Genomic DNA, 18,465 nt, shown 5'->3' on the forward strand with positions numbered 1-18,465 from the left:
TGTCGTTCACACGAGTTGGCTAAACGTGTAGCGCACCACCTCATCTGAGCATCGTCCGCACGAAGAGACTGGAAACACTCCCCCAGCTGTGTGTAGGATACACTGTTGAAGAACCGGAGCGTTTTATAATCTCTTTTTTTTTTATCGCATTCTTTCGAGATTACAAAACAAAAATCTTAAAACTTTCTTATCGGTTTGCTTTATCGTGAGCTCAATTGCGCGCGCATTCCTTTAACGTTTTAACCAAGCTGAGCTCGTGACCGTAAGCTCAGTCTGACGCCATAGTTACCGAGAACACGCTCCTATGTATCGTTTCTGTTAAGCGTAACGACACTGTTGAACTGTCCGCTGCACGCACTCTCTTCCTATGTGGGGTGGACCTCGCTGTGCGCGTGAAGTTCATTCCGAGCCTTCCGGCCGAGGCGCGCGCTTGCCTCATCCTCTCGCTCTCAGGCAGCAGCAGCGCGCGGCTCTTTCACTCCCGTGTGTCCCCTTCGAGTCTCCCACGGACAGCGCTCTCGCTTCACCCACCTCCGTCCCCGAGCGTCCCGACTCGAGGATTGTCCGGAGTGATTTCTTTTTGTCAGGTAAGTTTCTGCTCTCTGTTCCAAAGTAAATATCAGAGCGGTGTAACACATCTGGCTTACTGTGTTTGAGACTAAAAAAACAAAAAGCGAACAAAAAAATGAAAATAAATAAACCAAACAGGTGCTTTACTACCAAATTATGGGGTCATTCAACAGGTGGGCTGTGCGTCCTATTTAAACTTCAGCCCTATATGTGAGTAAATTCGCTTGACTCGAGACAAAGTTCAGCTGTAACGACTTAAAAGGATGCGAGCTGAATGCCTAAATAAGTAGAATATTTTCCACTTTTCTAATGCCACAGGGCGCTGTCGTTGATTTTGAGCTTCTGGTGAAAATTGAGAAACGTCGGTATCTGTTTGAAATAAAAGGAAGTTTGTCTACTTGCTATGAGAAGTTAATCAAGTGTGGGTTTACCAGTAGCTTACTTCCACTCTTCATGATAGACAGATGTCACAGAGGGTGATATTTAGAAATCAGACTTGCTAATAGTGCAATTTTTCTTTCTTTTTTTGCAACAGCGGAATTTACCAGAGAAATTGGTCCTCTCAAATGGATCATTTCCAGTATAAGACCTTAGTTATTGCCCTTTTAGCTTCTTCTTCTTCTTTAATAACGGCTTAATAAATCATACAGGCTCTGGATTTATGGTAAAACGTGCCTGGATAGGGTTAATCATTTAGGCCTAAACCCAGAAGAGACTGTTAAACATTCCTTCACTAAATGTGACTAATTGGCCACATGCCTACAGGAAACCACCTTGAGGAAAAGGTATAAGAGGTTTCTGTGGCTTTATCATAGCCTCATTGTTGGAGGTATATGCCTTTTTTTCCACCCCAATCACTGATCGGGAAGCTACAGATAGGTAACAGATTACAAATTAAAACGTTGAAATATCCGCAAGGGAGTTGGCCAGAAATCTTTTAGGGGCTGGACAGGGAGAAACAGGATTAGGCTGTCCAAGGCTGGACTTCATCACTTCCTGTTTCTTTACCAGGTCAGTTCCTGTCTTTAGCCTTGGAGCAAGGCAGGAAGGAAAGGGGCGTGGATGTGCTTTTTAGTGAGAAGTTTAGAAAAAGACATAGTCACATCGCACAGCTTTCTTAAGGACCGGAGAAGGGCCGTGACAGGTGAATACTCATACAAGATGAGGCCTGCAGCCTGATAGTCACACACCCCTGCACCCCTGCGGCGGTGTGGTCGAGTTGACAAGTTTCTGTACGTTTTCATCCATGCCGTCATCCGAGGGAGAGTCTTCATGATGAACCCAAAGGACCAGACAGTGATGCTCTATTTCTTAAGAAGCAGGCTGAAAGTGTTCAGCCTCAGTGCACGCAAAAGCTCATATATGCCTCCAGCCGAGCCAGCTCGGGGCCTCTGTATCTGGAGGATATGATGACATCATGTGGAAACAGGACATCCCGATAACCGAGGCACCTTACTTTTCCACTGCTGCCTTCCAGCTCTGTCTCCCTGTGTTTAAGAGTGTGTGTGTGCTATTGTGTGTGTATGTGTGAGGGTTCAGTGACAGCTTGTTTCCCATTGTCCTATCATTCCTGCCCCACTCACACTCTGCATCCTGTGGAGTTTCCTGCCCATGGGTGAGAGAGTCAGTGGGGGGAGAGAGAGAGAGAGAGAGAGAAAGGTGAAGTGCAAGGAAGGTAAAGAAAGAGAGATGAGGGAGAAGAAGGGTGGAGGCAGTCTAAGATTGGTGCAGAATTGGTGTAAGAATACGAAACACCGTGTGCATGTATGTGTGTGTGTGTGTTGCTACAGTGAGTTTTCCCGCTGGGAGCAGCTTATCTACAGTCCACTGTTCAGGAAAGGGTGTGTCCTTCAGATTTTAGATGTTTGTGAGAGTGACGATGGTGGTGGAGGGTGATGTTATTGTGATTCTGTAAGAATGCAATGAATGTGGTTTTATTTGCTTCCTTTAATTGTTCCGAGTGAACACACAGCAGATCTCCATTTATCAAAAGTAAAGGTGACCGTACTCAATGAAGTGTGACTTAGTTTTTTCAGGTGCTTGCAGTTTGACTACATTATATCCACTGATTCTCAGATTAACATTCTTAACTTAATCTCGAAGAGGAGACATTTTGCACATAAAGTTTACAGAGTGCTCAGTCGTCAAAGGAGCTTGCAGTCTGTCACATTTGGTATTTATTTTGCTGCATGTATTTTTAGATGCCTACGCATCTTTGCTTTTACTCGTCTGTCACGTAGACAAAGAAAATTCAGTAGTCTGAGAAAAAAAGGCAGAGAGAAAAAAAAAAGCAAAAGTAACTTTTGGGAAAGAACTCCAACCACCATATCTGGCAAATACCATGCATTGCTCATAGCATGGCTAATCTCATAGCATGGCTAATCTCATCCCATCGGTGAAGCGCGGTGGTTTATTTTCAGAGGCAGGAACAGGGAAACAGAATTGAGGGAAGAGTGAACGTAGCCAAATGCATAGGGGTCAGTGGAGAAACACCATGAGACTGGGCCACACCTTTCAGCAAGGCGACGATCTGTATGTCTTACAAACTGGTGGAAATACCCCTTTTTCTTTAGTTTGTGGCATAATCACGTATGTTTGTGTAGCATGCAGGTCTGTGGAACCACAAAGACTTTGACTAGCATGAAGCTGAATGGAATATAATGGACAAGTAAGAGCATTTTATTTGATTTAAGCAAGGCCTCTTAAAATAAAATAAGAAACTCAGAAGATTTATTACACCACATTATGTTGAGAGCTGAGTATACCTGCTCAGTAGTGGCAATAAAGAATGCGAATACAGGCATCTGTCTCTGTCCTTGGTTGGTCGAGCTAAGCTCAGATCTAAACCCGCTGAACAGCTGCAGAGAAAGGTGAAGATGCCAGTTTGTGGATGCAGCTCACTCTGCTTGCAGAGGTCTCCCAGGAAGAGCCTGGAGAGACTTACCCTGAGGACTGAAAGCTGTAATTTGAATACATTTGCAAGAATTTCTAAAAAGATGCCATTGACGTCTTTTACATCGTAAAATGTCGAATGCAGGAGTATTTTTACAGTCTGGTTTCTCCCACTCTGTTTACCTGAAGGTTAGTTTAAGCTAAAACAACAAAAGCAAGACCCAGAAATGCAGGTACGCAGGTTTTGAAGTCCTATTTCCAAGATTTATGTCTCCTGTCTGAGACAATGGAGATGAATGAAATTTAATCAGCAGTGCTCACTGCAGTTAGAGCTGGCATTAAAAAGTCATCAGGGATTCCTCTTGTTGTTGTTTCTTTTAAAAAAATTTATTGTCGACCTTTTTTTTTTTTTTTTTAATGAAATCAAGTGAAAACCGTGTGTAACGAAACTGTACCGTTCCAATGATCGAGAGGGGAAATGCGGGTGTTTGGGCGAAGTAGCACATGAAGTGAGTGAAAAGAACTCGAGGATTTTAATATCTGAAACAGATATCAGTGATTAGCACATGGTGTAAAAGGCCCCGCTATTGTAGACAAACGTATCACAAACCAACACCGCGCTTCTCCCCACCAGAGGAAGTAGCTTCTCTTTCACAGAGTTTTATTATAGTGTCTTCTGTATGTTTGTCAGCTGCTATTAAAAAAATCCGCTTTGACATGCAGCACCCAGTCAGATGTTTAGTTTTGACACCTGCGTTTTTTAAAAAGAAGATGCAAAAAGAAAGTGCATTTATAGGATGGTCAAATGTGATGTGCTATGTGATATCAGAGTGTGGCATTTTGTTGAGCATAAGGTGAAAGGTTTTGTGTCTGCACATATGACTGACCTACTGATAATAATCTTGACACACATCTGGTAAAAACTGCAAGCCGTTCATTTTACAGCTGTTTCTTGCGTCTGCCGTCTCATTTTTTCATTATGGTGTCAAAGAGGAACTGGATTGTTTGCTGGATCGTTACGCATGCTGGTGTTTAGCGCACTCTCTGCTTTTTTTTACACAAGTCACGACATATATGCAGGGTATCAGTTTGACTCTGCAACCCCCACCTCACCACTCATTGCCAATACCACCAAACACCCACACTCATAGTCTGCTCTAGTACCTTCATCTACCTAATGGTAGACTGAAACCAAAACCCTGAATGTTATCACAAGGCAAAAACAAAAAAAAAACAACAACGAGGAGGAAATACACTCGCATATGGGTTTGTGTTTAAATCTGTATCTTGACTGTGTCACTTACTGGTATGTAGGAGCACACTTGCGTGCCTTGCACCTCACTCTAGGCTGTGCTTTGTGCCGTGTGACCTCCACAAGTGTGTGCATGTTTTCTTTTTTTTGTTTTTGTTTTTTAAATTAAGGTGTAAAGATGTACGGTCCTGTTAATAATCAGATGTTATTCTATGTGCAGAGAAAATGGCGGATGAGAGAGTGATTATCTAGTTGAGAACAATGGGTTTTGCAGCCGCCCTGCAAACACTTCCAGTATGTGAAAACCTATCTGTTACTGTATCAGTTCAACCTGTGGTCATCTGTCAGTCTTAGACATGCAGAAGAAGATGAGGTGAGGGAGAGGGCGAAATGGAGATAAAGATGAAAGGGAGAAGGGTCCTTTTGCATCCTCTGCCACTTCTACTTTCTGTGGACTGTCACAAAGAAAGGAGAAGCTGAAGGGAGGGTGAAGGGAATAAGAATGAACGACTGCTGTCGGAGGGGTGTGGGCATGGAGTAGACAACAGCAGCAACACAGAGGAAAGTCTGGGTGTGTGCACTGGGGGTGGGTGGGTGTTTGTGTGTGTGTGTGTGTGTGTGGACTCTGTCCTCAGTTTCCAGGAAAAGGGGGGAGCGATCACAGGGGTGGACAGGAAACTCAAACAGGGCTAACTTCCTGCAGCTCTCATGATGGCCAGCCTGATAGTGAATAAGTGTTTGTGTGTGTGTGCAGGATTGTGCACACATAGAGGCTTTGCGCGCTTTCGCTTTGAGCGCGGTCGTCTCGATGTAGGTTAGAACAGCTTTTGCTGCTTTAAAGATGGAGAGGTTTGCTGGGACAAACTTGACGCTGCTCACTTGGACCTCTGGTGTGTTTTCTGTAATGAAAGTAAATCACCTTTTTTTTTTGCTGCTGATGCTGCTATAACTTGTATTGTTCTCCCTTTGTGTGACTTCCCCCACATTCCTCAGTAGGTGGGGTGGCTGGAGCCTGGAGCTTTTTTCTTCAAAGGTTGCCAGTTTGTATCCCGTGGCCATTGTGTACACAGTTATCAGTCTGATAGCTACACCTAGCTGAAACTAATGAAGAGGTCTACAACCGCTCTCAGAGAAAACTAGTTGATGTGAATTATTTCATAGTCTTTTGAAGGCAACTTTGGGCACCACTGTTTAATCTTTTGACCACCGCATAATAACCAAGAAGGGTAAAACAAACAAAAAATTGCCATCTGAAGGGACTTTGCATTATATGACACTACAAAGATAAAACTCTCTTATTAGTGCGCTTTTATTGAGAACAGGGAGAAAAAACTATGACCAGGATGTGTGATGGTGGCCATTTTCTTCTAGTTGACTTGTAAAGAGAAAACAAGAACATGAAAAGCCCGACTGTTTGCTTTATGACATACAGTCCAAAAGCTAAAGCTGTCCAGCTCAGTGTAAATTAAATGGTTCCTACAAAACACTTTTCTGCTCCACACAACACGTCTCACTCACACACAGTCTTACAAGCACGTTTTCCTGCGCGCTTTCTATCTAATATTCACATCAGGAGAAACTCAAAGTTGAGTACCAGCAGACTAGAACAGCCAAGGATGGAACCACCAACCCTCTCTGATTAGGAGGTGACTTGTCCTACGTCCTGAGCCGCCACCCCAAAAGGAAACTGAATCTGGGACAGTTTTTCTGTCTTCTTTTAGTTATTTTGTGGCATTTAATGTGTTCTTTGTTCATTGACCTCCGCTACCTCTTTAATTCGGCAGAGGTTTCATATTTGGAAAAAATGACGACCTCTCGATAATCTCTGCTTACTCTCTAAAAAGGGAATAAGCATATTTCCCAACTTTTGAACCAAGCTAAGCAAAACTAATAAACTGCTGAGTGGTTCATTTAGGTTTTCCTAAAGAAATGATGTTGGAAACAACCTAATTTTTCACGTTTACATTCCTTTCTATGATGGTTTTTGCTTTGGCAACGCCTGACAGTTAGCTGGAAACTGGAAGTCAAGGTTGCGTACATTCGTGCTAATCAACACAAAGGCATTTCGCACTGTTACAGACGGTCACTTTGTGTCAGTTACTCTGCTGTAATCCTGACATTTATGGGCTTATTTCATCATATGCTCGAACAGAGAAAGCAGGCGTGTTAATGCGCATGCATACACTCACACTCACAGCTGTTGACCAGAGAGAATGGCTGAATACCCTCTCTCGAAACAAGCAAAAAGGGAAGTGGCTAACCTCACATCTCTCACTGTCTATCCTTATCTCGAGCTGTCTCTGACTCTTCTTTCTCTAACCTCTCTGCCTCCTCACTTCTGCCTTCACACATCTCTTTATTCATGCTTTACCGCTCTCGAGGCTCTCGCTCACATTCTCCCCCACCTTTTCCCTTTCCGCTTCTCTGCCACTCATCCTCCCTTTGCCCCGCTCTCTCATTCCAGCCCTTGTCACTCACCTTTTCCCTCTTTTTTTTTTCCAGCTGCGATGGTGATTGACAGATGATCTGACAGAGGAAGACATCAGGTGAGAATAAGTTAACTTCTCCTTCCCGCCCTACCTCCACCCCTTTTTCGCTTTCTTCCTCCTCTTCCTTGTTCAGGGAAGTTAAGTTTTATATTAAAATTTTTTACTTCTCTCTTTACAGTTCTCCATATTTTTTTTAACCCCCTGTATGCTGATTTGTGTTGGTTTCACTTTCTACTGATTTGTGTTTGAAGTCTTAGCTTGTATAAAAAGATTGTGGAAATTATGTAGGCGGACTTAAATGTGGTCTGTCTCTTTGAGGGCTTTTCAACGTATCGCTGGTATTAGAGATTGGTGAAAGTTTAAACAGGATTTGTGTGCAAAATCGTCACAGACGCGCGTATCTACCCGACATGCACTGACAGCCGTGTAATGCAACAAGAAAGTAGATGCTCGTGGTACGCGTCATATGTCAATATGGCGTTGCTAGCTTCAACGTTATCATCGTTATTAGCGCTGCCTGCAGTGCATGCATCAGCGTAAACAAGATGGTGCTATGAAGTCAAATAGTGTAAAGTGTTAAGTAGTGCAAAGGCAGTAAATATAACACCAGGTTTTTCCCTTTTTAATATGGCGTCATCGTAACGAGGTCAGAACAAGCATTTTGAGTGTAAGAGCATGTAGAGGTGCATGAGTAGACGACTCTGAAGGGGAGATGAGCCACATTTTAAATCGAGTAGAGTTTTTGCTTTTTATGGGCACTATTTGGGAAATTTAGGATCGCACCTCTTGGGTTTGCTTGCTTAAACAGTATAAGCTGTCTCGATGCATGCCCAGTCATCTATGTAAAGCAAATCCAAGAAAGTTGATTCTGTTCATCTAGATGTGGCATTTTCAGTGGGATAAAAATGTTTCGGCACTCATTCAGGTGGCTTTATAATCTGCTGTATCTGAATTTTTTTTTATTCCATAAAAATCAGCATCCTAATGAAGGCAAGCTTTAGCAAACTTTACCAACAACAAAAAAAGCAAAATGTTGAGTATTCTGAGGGGATCAAACACTTTGGCCATGAAAACCACAGTTAAGGTCCCAGTCCTCCTAAAGGCAGCGAGAGTCTGCAATGCCCACTTCCCAGGACATCTGCCCTCAAAACGCAAAAAACCCTCGTCTAGCCTTAGCAAACCTTTTCTCTTGCACATATTCACAAGAATGCAAGAATTTTTTTTAAAAGAAATGAAAAATAATGAAAAGAAAAAAGAAGATTTTGACTTCTCACATTAAAAAAAAGTTGTGTCTTGTTACTGTAACGCTGCTTTGCTGCGTTGCTTTCATAGACGCCGTCTCCGTGCTGGTTATCATGGGGTGTGCCTGTTGCAAGCAGAAGAAGTCTGCCAAAGAAGCAGCAGACATAGCAGATCTGTCTCCTAGCAACGCAGGTGGGAGCTCCGTGGCCTTGAATCAGGGCCGATACTGTCCTGACCCGACTCAGACCATCCCGGACTTCAACAAGGGCTTCTTGTCCAACAGCGCATTCCCCAACACCAAAATCAACCAGCGGTCAGGAGCCATAACAGGTAGAGCTGAGCCTGTGTGTGTTTGTTTGTGAGAAAGATGAATTTACAGTCCCTCTAAACAATTAACATCGTATTAGCCCTCCTGCTGTTTTTCAGTCTATGTCTGCACTGACATATTCAAAAGACCTTGACGATACCGTCCAATCATTCTCTTTCTTGTTTGAACACATGTGCAGGTGGTGGAGTAACTCTCTTTATAGCGCTGTACGACTATGACGCCCGCACTGAGGACGACCTCACTTTCCAAAAAGGAGAAAAATTCCAAATTATTAACAACACGTGAGTATACTTTTTTTTTTTTTTTACACATTGCTTTAATGAAAAACAAAGCGGAAAAAACCCCACATAAATATATCTCCATCATTAAGAAACACGACAATCTGTGTCAGGAGCTCATGAAACAATGTTAATGTGATCTGTGTTAAAGGCGTTAAATTAAATCACTAAGGACTTCTGAGAGGTAATTAATTTTGTTTGCATACATTAAATACCACAGGCTGCAATTAAATACCACCCATTAACACCGTGAACTGCCAGAGGTCTCAGCTGCTGCTGGCAATGCTGACAATCTTTTGTTCTTGAAAAAAAAACAAAACCCTTTGCCCTGCTCAGAAATCCCGAATCCCATTTATATGATGATTTACATTCAGACGGGAGTTTTTGGGGTTTCTTTTACCTAAGTTCACACCTAAGCTGCTAATCTTCTTTCCGATCTATGCTTTTAGTTTTGCTTTTAGTTACATGAAGATCATTTGGTTTGCTAAAAAAGGCTAATTTATCTTCCCTCAAGAGGTTATTTGCATTTTTCACTTCATCAAACATAACCACAGCTGCTCCCAGCAGGCATTCACTACAACTCAAAAGTTTGGGGTAATTTAGAATTGTACATTTTTTTTCAAAAGTAACATTGATGAAAAATGTTTTAAATGACAATAAATGATTAATAGAGTCACTATTCATAAATTAATATCTGTTTTTGAACCTACTTCGCCACCACTTCTGTGTTCAAGTGTTTGTGCTTGTGTTAAAAAGCCTGTTTCGGTACTTTTAGCACAGCCCAAAATAACTAGAAAAGCTAATCCGCTTCAGCGGTCGTGTGTTTGATTAGTATCACAAAGGGAAGTTTCTTTCTGACACATTTCTGTATTGTTGATCTAAGAGGAAAAAAATCAATGATGTGTAACACACTGCTTCCTTTCAAAGAACAGGGCAAACTACCTTTGACCAGAGTGTTAACAAATGAAAGAAATGTGAGACTGCAGCGCATAACTGAACAAGAAGTAAAGTACGTCAGGGTCTCTAGTTTGAGAAAACGATGCCTCGTATGATCTTGGCTGGCAATATTATTACACAGTACCTGTAAGAGCCATATTGTGGTGTTTTGTAGAGGCAGTCGTACACACTGGGGTATAAAAAACTTGAATTTTTGGTGTTTCCTGCTTGGAATCACCTTTGTTTCTCAGCATTGCACTCTGAGAGAGGTTTTTTTTAAGGGTTATATATACATATGGCAACTGAATTGAACCCACAAAGGTCGCTGTTTTAGACACTTAGCTACCGAGGTTATATAGGTTTTTTCACCAGCACAACATAATTAGAATGAAGGTTTCTGTAGTGGCTTTCTTATTAACTGCCATTTATTTCTGTTTATTTTCATGTTATTTTGCATAAAAGCTACAGATCTTTCTTTCAAAAACAGTGACATTGCTCAGTAACCGAAAACCTTTGAGCACTGGTGTTTTGCAAACGATGAATTTTACATGTGCGTGTGTGTCTTTTGTAGAGAGGGCGACTGGTGGGAAGCTCGCTCTCTGGACACCGGCAACTCGGGTTACATCCCCTCCAACTACGTAGCTCCAGTGGACTCCATACAAGCCGAGGAGTGAGTTCACAAGCAGTAGCACATGCCCTGTTTGAAGCGAGCGATTATGCTGTGTGATTGACATGTAGTCTGAAGGCAGAGATCAAGCGAGGGTTTGCCATTTTCTGTGGGTGACCTGTGTGATGTTGTCGTGGTGACAGGTGGTATTTTGGGAAGATGGGAAGGAAGGATGCGGAGAGACAGCTGCTGGGTCACGGCAACCCAAGGGGAACTTTCCTCATACGAGAGAGCGAGACCACCAAGGGTGAGATGGCTACACACACACACACACACACTCACTCACTCACTCACTCACTCACTCACTCACTCACTCACACACACACACACACAGATCTGAATCCTCTCCCTTCTCCCGCCTCTCTGCAGGTGCTTACTCTCTTTCCATCCGTGACTGGGACGACAACAAGGGAGACCACGTGAAGCATTACAAGATTCGTAAGCTAGACAATGGCGGCTACTACATCACCACCAGATCACAGTTTGATACCGTGCAGCAGTTGGTCGTGCACTACCAAGGTAACAGAAATGCAGGAAATGTGCACTCCTTTCTGCCTTTCCTTCGGAGTGTGAAAGCATTCTTTTGCTTTTGCCTCTTCGGCTTTAAACCTGCATCAGCAACATTTACAATCTCATTCTGTTCTGTGCCACTCAAATGCTCATAATTAGAGCATTTGAGTGGCACAGAAAGTAGGTGCAGTAACCAAAGTACTGCACACGTGCAGCACTGTGGTGCCTCCATTTTTTTGCGGCTTACGTTGCTTTACTCTGCAGATTCGTGTTTTGAATAAAAATTAATGATGGATATTAAGCTTTTAATATGATTGTTTTACCAACTTCCTTATCAAGTTATCAAACTGAGGTAAACCTCAACAGCCGCAACATTAAAATGGAGTTTACACTTTGGCGTTTCATAAAAATGACGTACTATGTTTAAAATACATTTTGATATGCCTCACAGTTAGGAAACTTGTAATGATGTGTTTGTGAGACATGGTTAATCATATTTACTTTGTTAAATGTATCTGAGTGCTTTAACCACTGATCACTGCAGACTTTTTAACCTTTTATTTAGAGTTTGTGTAACAAGAAAGGCTCACACCCTGTACTTCCTCTGTCAGTATAAATCTGCCCCCTAGTGGCTGCTACTGAATTTTTTTTTTGCAGTTTGTGATAATCAGAAGCCACCTGACAGTTTTATCAGCATAACTCAAGTGTCCCTGTTTTGCCTTTTTGTATCTACACATGCTGCTGCTGTTCAGAGTGTCTGTTTATGTCTGTTGTGCTGAATTTCTCCTTGCGCCTTTAGTTTTCGGTTAAGTTGTCAATTGCATAAGCGCATAAGCAACCTGTCTTGTTCTTCCTTTATCTCTGCACCTGCTGTTTTCTTTTCCTCCTGTTTCCTTTTTTTTTGCCTGCCTGTTTGTCTCTCCCTCTCGCTCTCAGAGAGAGCAGCGGGACTGTGCTGCCGTTTGATTGGCAGCTGTAAGCGGGGCATGCCTAAGCTGGCCGACTTATCAGTGAAGACCAAGGATATGTGGGAGATTCCCCGTGAATCTCTCCAGCTGATTAAGAAACTGGGCAACGGCCAGTTTGGAGAAGTCTGGATGGGTAGGGCCAAAGGGGAGGGGATGCGTGTGGGTGAGAGGAGGCGAGATAACAACAGATGCACACCAGAATGAAAACACATTAAAACTGCAGCAGTCACATATAACACGTAAGCGTTTGTTGAGTTCGAAGAACATCAGTAAACATTTCTGGTGTGAGGAGCAAACACGGTAAAGCCCTGTGATCTGTGTTTCTTGCTCTCTTCCTGTATCTTCAACAAATACACCTGAGGATCAGACCACACAGACGTAGGAACGCACACATCATTGTCAGATGTAGTCTGCACCTGTTTTTACATTTTCTGAGGCAAATACTTAATAAATTTTTTCAAAAAGTGTGTTTTACATCCAGGTGTGTAAAGTTGTTCTCCTCGTCCCCTGTGACTGCATGTGCATGTTTCATCATCTCACTTCACCTCTTTGTCACCTCTCCCACCCACCCTTCTTCCTTCCATCTTTCCACCCACCACTTCACCCCCTTTTCTTCATCCATTCTTAACCCCCCCCCCCATCTCCACCTTCTTGCCACCTATCTCCTCCTCCTCCTCCTCTTCCTTCCTTACTTAGGCTCTAATGACGGGCTGTGTTATTACCTGACAAAGGCCTGTCCCAACTCCACCCCGCTCACCATGGGTCTCGGGCGGGACGCCTGGGAGGTACCGAGGGACACGCTGGCCCTGCAACAGAAGCTGGGGCAGGGCTGCTTTGGGGACGTGTGGATGGGTGAGACCGACGCCGCCAACCTCTGACACCCTCTAGAGGCACAGAGGGAAAGCTGTCTGTCATTGTCCTTTGTAGTGTCTGCTGCTGTCCTGTGGCAAACATTGTTGGTAGCACTCATTGTCTGCCCTGTTGATGGCCATTTATGTCAGTGTATGTGAGATAGTATGTGTATTCCAGTTGAATTACCTGGCATTGCCAAAAAGATGTTTTTGCATTTACACTTACGGAAATTTCTGTCAAATCCCAGCGTTTTGGCTTTCTGAGCCGTGCAGAGTTTCTCCCCGAGGCCCGGCCGAGCTCTGTGTCTGTCCATGTAGCTCAAGTGCTGCTGGTTTTGACGTAAGACCAGAACCTCCCCCTTCCCTCCCTCTTCATCTCTCTCACACATCATGCATGCTCTGTCATATGCATGCAAAATAGCCTGCATGTTGTGTACCTGTTGTCACACATACAGATATTTATATCAGGCAGATATCTACATCTGTATGTGTTGGTGTTTGTGTTGTCATATTTGTTGGGTACAGTGGATGTACAGTATATGCACCCTTCCCCGTGTCACACTGACATAAAGACAGGTGCATTCGTCCAGGTTCTGAGGTGTGCGCTAACACACGCTTTTCTGTATGCCAGGCATGTGGAACGGCACCACCAAGGTAGCGGTGAAGACTCTGAAGCCAGGAACCATGTCCCCCGAGGCCTTTTTGGAGGAGGCTCAGATCATGAAGAGACTCCGTCATGACAAGCTGGTGCAGCTCTACGCCGTTGTGTCTGAGGAGCCCATTTACATTATCACTGAGTTCATGAGCCAAGGTATCAGGAAAAGTAAAACCGCCACGTGTGGTTGACACACTGTAGATATGAAATGCTGCCCTTACAGCAGGTAGAAACCTCAATGAACATTTGAACGCCCCATAAATTGGACTGGCTTTTACTTCCCTAAATGAGGTGACAAACCTCTGAATTTGTCATCATAATACACCGACAGAGCAAAATAATATACAGATATTACCAGGATAAACGTATAAACAAATAACAATGGGTAGATTTCTTTAATTAAGTGCAGTAGTTCTTGGGAAATTAAAGCTGGTTCTCAGAAACTCCCTATCTAGTAATGAAATCTTTCTAGTAAATAAATAAATAAATAAGTAGACCACACTTCCAGACCTGCACTAATAATTATTTTTAATTGGCTGCCACTCTAACTTTCATCCATCTTTCAAAAGGACATTTTTCAGATATCCTGCTTGCTTGGCATCAAACAAACTACCAAGAACAAAAACCTAAGCAGTCACCAGCGAAGGCTTTCACGCCACACAATAATGAATTAGCAGAAGGGATGGTGACTTAAGGTGGCACTGTGTGAAGTGGAAGGTCAGAGTTAAGGGCCCCCCCCCACCCCCTTGATTCCCCGATAAACAAAACGCAGAATCCCTACCAAAACCAGATTCTCTTTATTTTTCTGGACCGCAGCAGGTATAAGAGTCTGTCGTGATCCCACCTGTACCTCACCTGTAACTTTTTTAATTTAGGAAGTTTGCTGGACTTCTTGAAAGATGGAGAGGGGCAGAGTCTGAAACTGCCTCAGCTGGTCGACATGGCTGCACAGGTGAGTTATAGTCAGGCACACTGGAAAAAAGAAAGAAAACAGCTTATAATCTACCACAGGTCTGAGCACCTGTCGTCTGTGTGGGTGTGCAGATTGCAGCTGGAATGGCGTACATCGAAAGGATGAACTACATCCATCGTGACCTGCGAGCAGCCAACATCCTCGTTGGAGACAACCTGGTGTGCAAGATCGCCGACTTCGGCCTGGCTAGACTCATCGAGGACAACGAGTACACAGCCAGACAAGGTAGCACGATGTCACATTAACTGTGTGCGCCTAAGAAAAAGAGCCACACTCGCACAATGCTGTGATTAACAGTTTCCTTCTGCCTCCATGTCTATATTTTTATACACAACCTATCCTAATTATATGATTATGCATCTCCACTGTGTTGCCATGGTTTCAGGGGCGAAGTTCCCCATCAAGTGGACGGCTCCAGAAGCTGCGCTATATGGACGCTTTACTATCAAGTCAGATGTCTGGAGCTTTGGCATCCTACTAACCGAACTCATCACTAAGGGACGTGTGCCATATCCAGGTACTGCTCTGTTTCTTAATTCACATGCAGCAACAGGTTTTTCCTTATCCACAGTGAAATTCCCAGGGGTTATTTTTCATCTACATTCTTAAAATTTTTTATACACTATCAACCATCTGGAAAAGCAGTCTCAAAGAAACCTAATCGCAGCGGATGAATGAAGAATATCTCTAAAGAACCTGCTAACCTCTTGTGTAAACTAACATGCAGCTTATGTGCTTCCCTGGTACTGTATGTACCACATGGAAAAACCAAACGGACAAAACATTTATATTTAAAAAAAAAAAGAAAGAAAGAAAAAAAGAGAAACCAGAAAATTACTGCCAGTCTGGCTGTGATTACAAACCTCTTATAGAGGGCTGTCAAAAAGAATAATTTGAGACTAATTGAAGAGCACTAATGTGAGGGGATCATAAAGTTCTGTGACTCCACTCGTAAAAATTTAAAACCATTCCTGATTGAAATAACAGGTCCGTAATGCTCACTGGATGCCCATCAGTGTGCCTTTAAACTGAATTTTGCGTTGATGAAAAAGCTGAAGTTGCCGGGGGCCCACAAAGATTGTTTTGGCATGTGTCATGGTTCAAATTCAGAGGGCTATAAAAGTCCTGAAATACTGGGGTTTATACAGTTTTCCAAAATATACAGACCCCCCCAATGGACAGACCTGTTTCACTTTAAGACCATTCACATCTACTATGTAAAGAATTCCAGATGTTTATGCACCATTTATAAATTACAATACTGGAAGTGGTCAGATCTTTATTTTCTTCAGAATCCATTGGCACTTTTGTCTCTCTCTCTAACGCCAACATTCCCGCTCTCTGCCTATGTCTCTTTTTAGGAATGAACAACCGTGAAGTGCTGGAGCAGGTGGAGCGGGGCTACCGGATGCCTTGTGCCCCGGGCTGCCCGACCTCGCTCCATGAACTGATGCTGCAGTGCTGGAGGCGGGAGCCTGATGAGAGGCATACCTTTGAGTACCTCCAGTCCTTCCTGGAGGATTACTTCACCGCCACAGAGCCACAGTATCAGCCCGGAGAAAACCTGTGACCGGCACACGTGTAGGGCAGGCGTGACAGCAATACACTGACGGGCACGCTGTAGTACTCATACTCATGCTCTCAGGGTATTTGACGTGCATGTACCATACAGGACACACACACGTACACACACATATAAAAGATTCATATTATTATTACTTTGTTGTAACTGTTTAAAGACAGTTTCCCCTCTTCTGTCTTTGTTCACTGCAGTCTGTTCAGGACAGATCAGTTAGGCGTGTTGAAGAGTTGGAGCTCTTCTGGTCAGGCCTTGCAGTAATGTTGCTTCACTGTGTAACCATGACAACAAGGAACTGAAAGAAGATGTAGATGGCTGTGTTGGGGTTGGGGGGGTGGGGGAGTCGAGTGGATACATGATCTGTTCAGCTGCCATATACGTTCAGGTCCTTTGATTTCTCTTTTTGAGAGGAGCTAGATTTTACTTTTCGCCTGAGATAAATATGTTGTAAGAGAAAGAACCGCAGGTGCAACAGGTGATTATCACGCATTGCTTTAAACAGTCTCCAAAAGCAGTCGAAAATGAACCTCGTGCCCCTATGTGGTCACTGAATAGATTATGTACATTGTGTACTAGGTTCTGTGTTAACTGAACAGAGATCAGTTTTTATCTCTTTCTGATAAAAAGAGCTGCTGAAGTGATATCAGAGTCATGCCTGTTTCCTGCTTTCCACCCTATCGCCAATGTGTGCCTTTAAACTGGTCAAATGACTGTTTTCAAATAAGTACCTTTAAAACTGTGCTATGAAACTTTGAGGGATGGTCAGGAATGCGCTTTATTTGTCTGATATTTTGTATGGCAATTTTGTATGGATTGTCTCTTTTGTTTGTTTTAATTTAACTTGGATATATCTGTGCATCACAAAGATTTCTATATCTAGTTAACATGTATACAATTTTCATCCTTTTGGGAGGGCAGGGCAATATGGTATCCATAACAGGGGAAAAATATATCAGAGGACTGTGGAAGGATGGTGTCTGAAATGAATGTAAGCTTCATGATGAGATTCCCCTGTCATGTCGTTGTAATAAAGATCAGATATCTTTTTTTCGAACATGTCTCTGATTATGTGTGTGCTTGGACACTTACACCGTCATGTCGTCACACTATGTCTTTTTTTATATGCATATGTAAAATGACATGATTAAAAGCAAATTTCGAGTTACTGTCAAACTTCTGATTGAGTTGAAAGGCAAATTTAGTTCTTTTAACTATTTAACTTTATTAATTTGGCAACTTCTAGATTCAAATTAAAAACAAACACTACACTGAGACATTTTCCTTTCACTTTATTATGATTTTAAACACACGCCGTTTTTACTAAATGGGCCTACCAGTTTATATTATTTCCACAAACTGCTTTGTAAAAGGTCTACAATCACAGGTGAAAGACACAAACATAACTGTGTAAATAAATATACCCACGTGATCTGCAAAACCATTGTTTGATATGTGAATACAGGACTAGAACAAATAGTTATAGTTATAAACTTAATGGGTATTAAACAAAATATTTGTAATGTGCACATTTTATTGAGCAAGGTTAATATCAATGTAGAGTAAATGCATGGCAGTCTTTTGCAGCGTGTTCATTGTGGATGTTATCACTATGACAATGAAAATACCAACCATCAGTCAGCCTCAGCGGCTGTGTAATTGTTGCATCAGCAATTCCCCTGAATTTACCAAAGATTGTTAATGATTTCCAACAAAGAGACACAAAAATGTTTGAATAGTTTCTAGAAAAGTGATGAAGGAATGAAAAAAAGAAACCTGATACTTGCTATGAGTCATTCAATGGATAACTCTTGATCCAGGAACGTATAGTGGATCTGGAAGATACTATGATCAGTAAATCTTTATTAATTCCTTCATTTGTTTCAGTAAATCAATTTAATTTCACATTAATCCATTGCTGATTGTTATAATATTAGTTATTTACTCTTTACTTTGGGATTCCTTTACCAGTGCCTAACGTTTATGCATCACCTGAGTATGATGCTGTACTTTACTTCATATTACTTGAAGCATTATCTACCACAGAGCCCTGAATAAGCTGTTATTAGAAAGTTATTAATAACAAATGTTTCATAAACCATCGGGTCTTTATTAATGGTTTATGATATTGTTGCTGCTGTTTGCGCTCTCTCTAACGTCACCGTGACTCGCTTTCTTTCTTCAGAAGACTACTGTTCCCATAGTTCCAGAGGTGTAAAGTAAAGGCAGCTACGGGTGCCCGGATGGCTTTGACAGTCAGGCACGTTGGAGAGGCACA

The 18,465-nt window shown here is 42.6% G+C and overlaps 1 protein-coding gene across 2 annotated transcripts; it reads left to right on the plus strand.

The window, feature by feature from the left end:
* The first annotated feature begins 488 nt into the window (after nucleotides 1–488).
* Nucleotides 489–17,244, plus strand: yrk (Yes-related kinase). Of its 2 annotated transcripts, none has more exons than XM_026155660.2 (13): nucleotides 489–587; nucleotides 7,217–7,260; nucleotides 8,536–8,775; nucleotides 8,952–9,054; nucleotides 10,559–10,657; nucleotides 10,798–10,901; nucleotides 11,024–11,173; nucleotides 12,101–12,265; nucleotides 13,615–13,794; nucleotides 14,514–14,590; nucleotides 14,683–14,836; nucleotides 14,997–15,128; nucleotides 15,973–17,244. In XM_026155660.2, exons 3-13 carry the CDS (start codon nucleotides 8,559–8,561, stop codon nucleotides 16,179–16,181), a joined length of 1,590 nt encoding a protein of 529 aa, XP_026011445.1. In that variant the 5' UTR covers nucleotides 489–587; nucleotides 7,217–7,260; nucleotides 8,536–8,558; the 3' UTR covers nucleotides 16,182–17,244. The 2 variants fall into 2 exon arrangements, with proteins under 2 accessions (XP_026011445.1, XP_026011446.1); XM_026155661.2 differs by lacking the exon at nucleotides 12,101–12,265 and adding an exon at nucleotides 12,829–12,984.
* The last annotated feature ends 1,221 nt before the right edge of the window (nucleotides 17,245–18,465 follow it).

The sequence above is a fragment of the Astatotilapia calliptera genome, chromosome 22 (genome assembly GCF_964374335.1).
Source record: "Astatotilapia calliptera chromosome 22, fAstCal68.1, whole genome shotgun sequence".
Lineage (NCBI taxonomy): Eukaryota > Metazoa > Chordata > Actinopteri > Cichliformes > Cichlidae > Astatotilapia > Astatotilapia calliptera.

Excerpts from the sequence above, each read along its gene's own strand:
- yrk (XM_026155660.2), top strand. The coding sequence starts at position 8,559 with ATGGGGTGTGCCTGTTGCAAGCAGAAGAAGTCTGCCAAAGAAGCAGCA. Across the intron at positions 10,658-10,797 it reads GACTCCATACAAGCCGAGGA|GTGGTATTTTGGGAAGATGG; the intron begins GTGAGTTCACAA and ends TCGTGGTGACAG. Across the intron at positions 13,795-14,513 it reads CACTGAGTTCATGAGCCAAG|GAAGTTTGCTGGACTTCTTG; the intron begins GTATCAGGAAAA and ends TTTTTAATTTAG.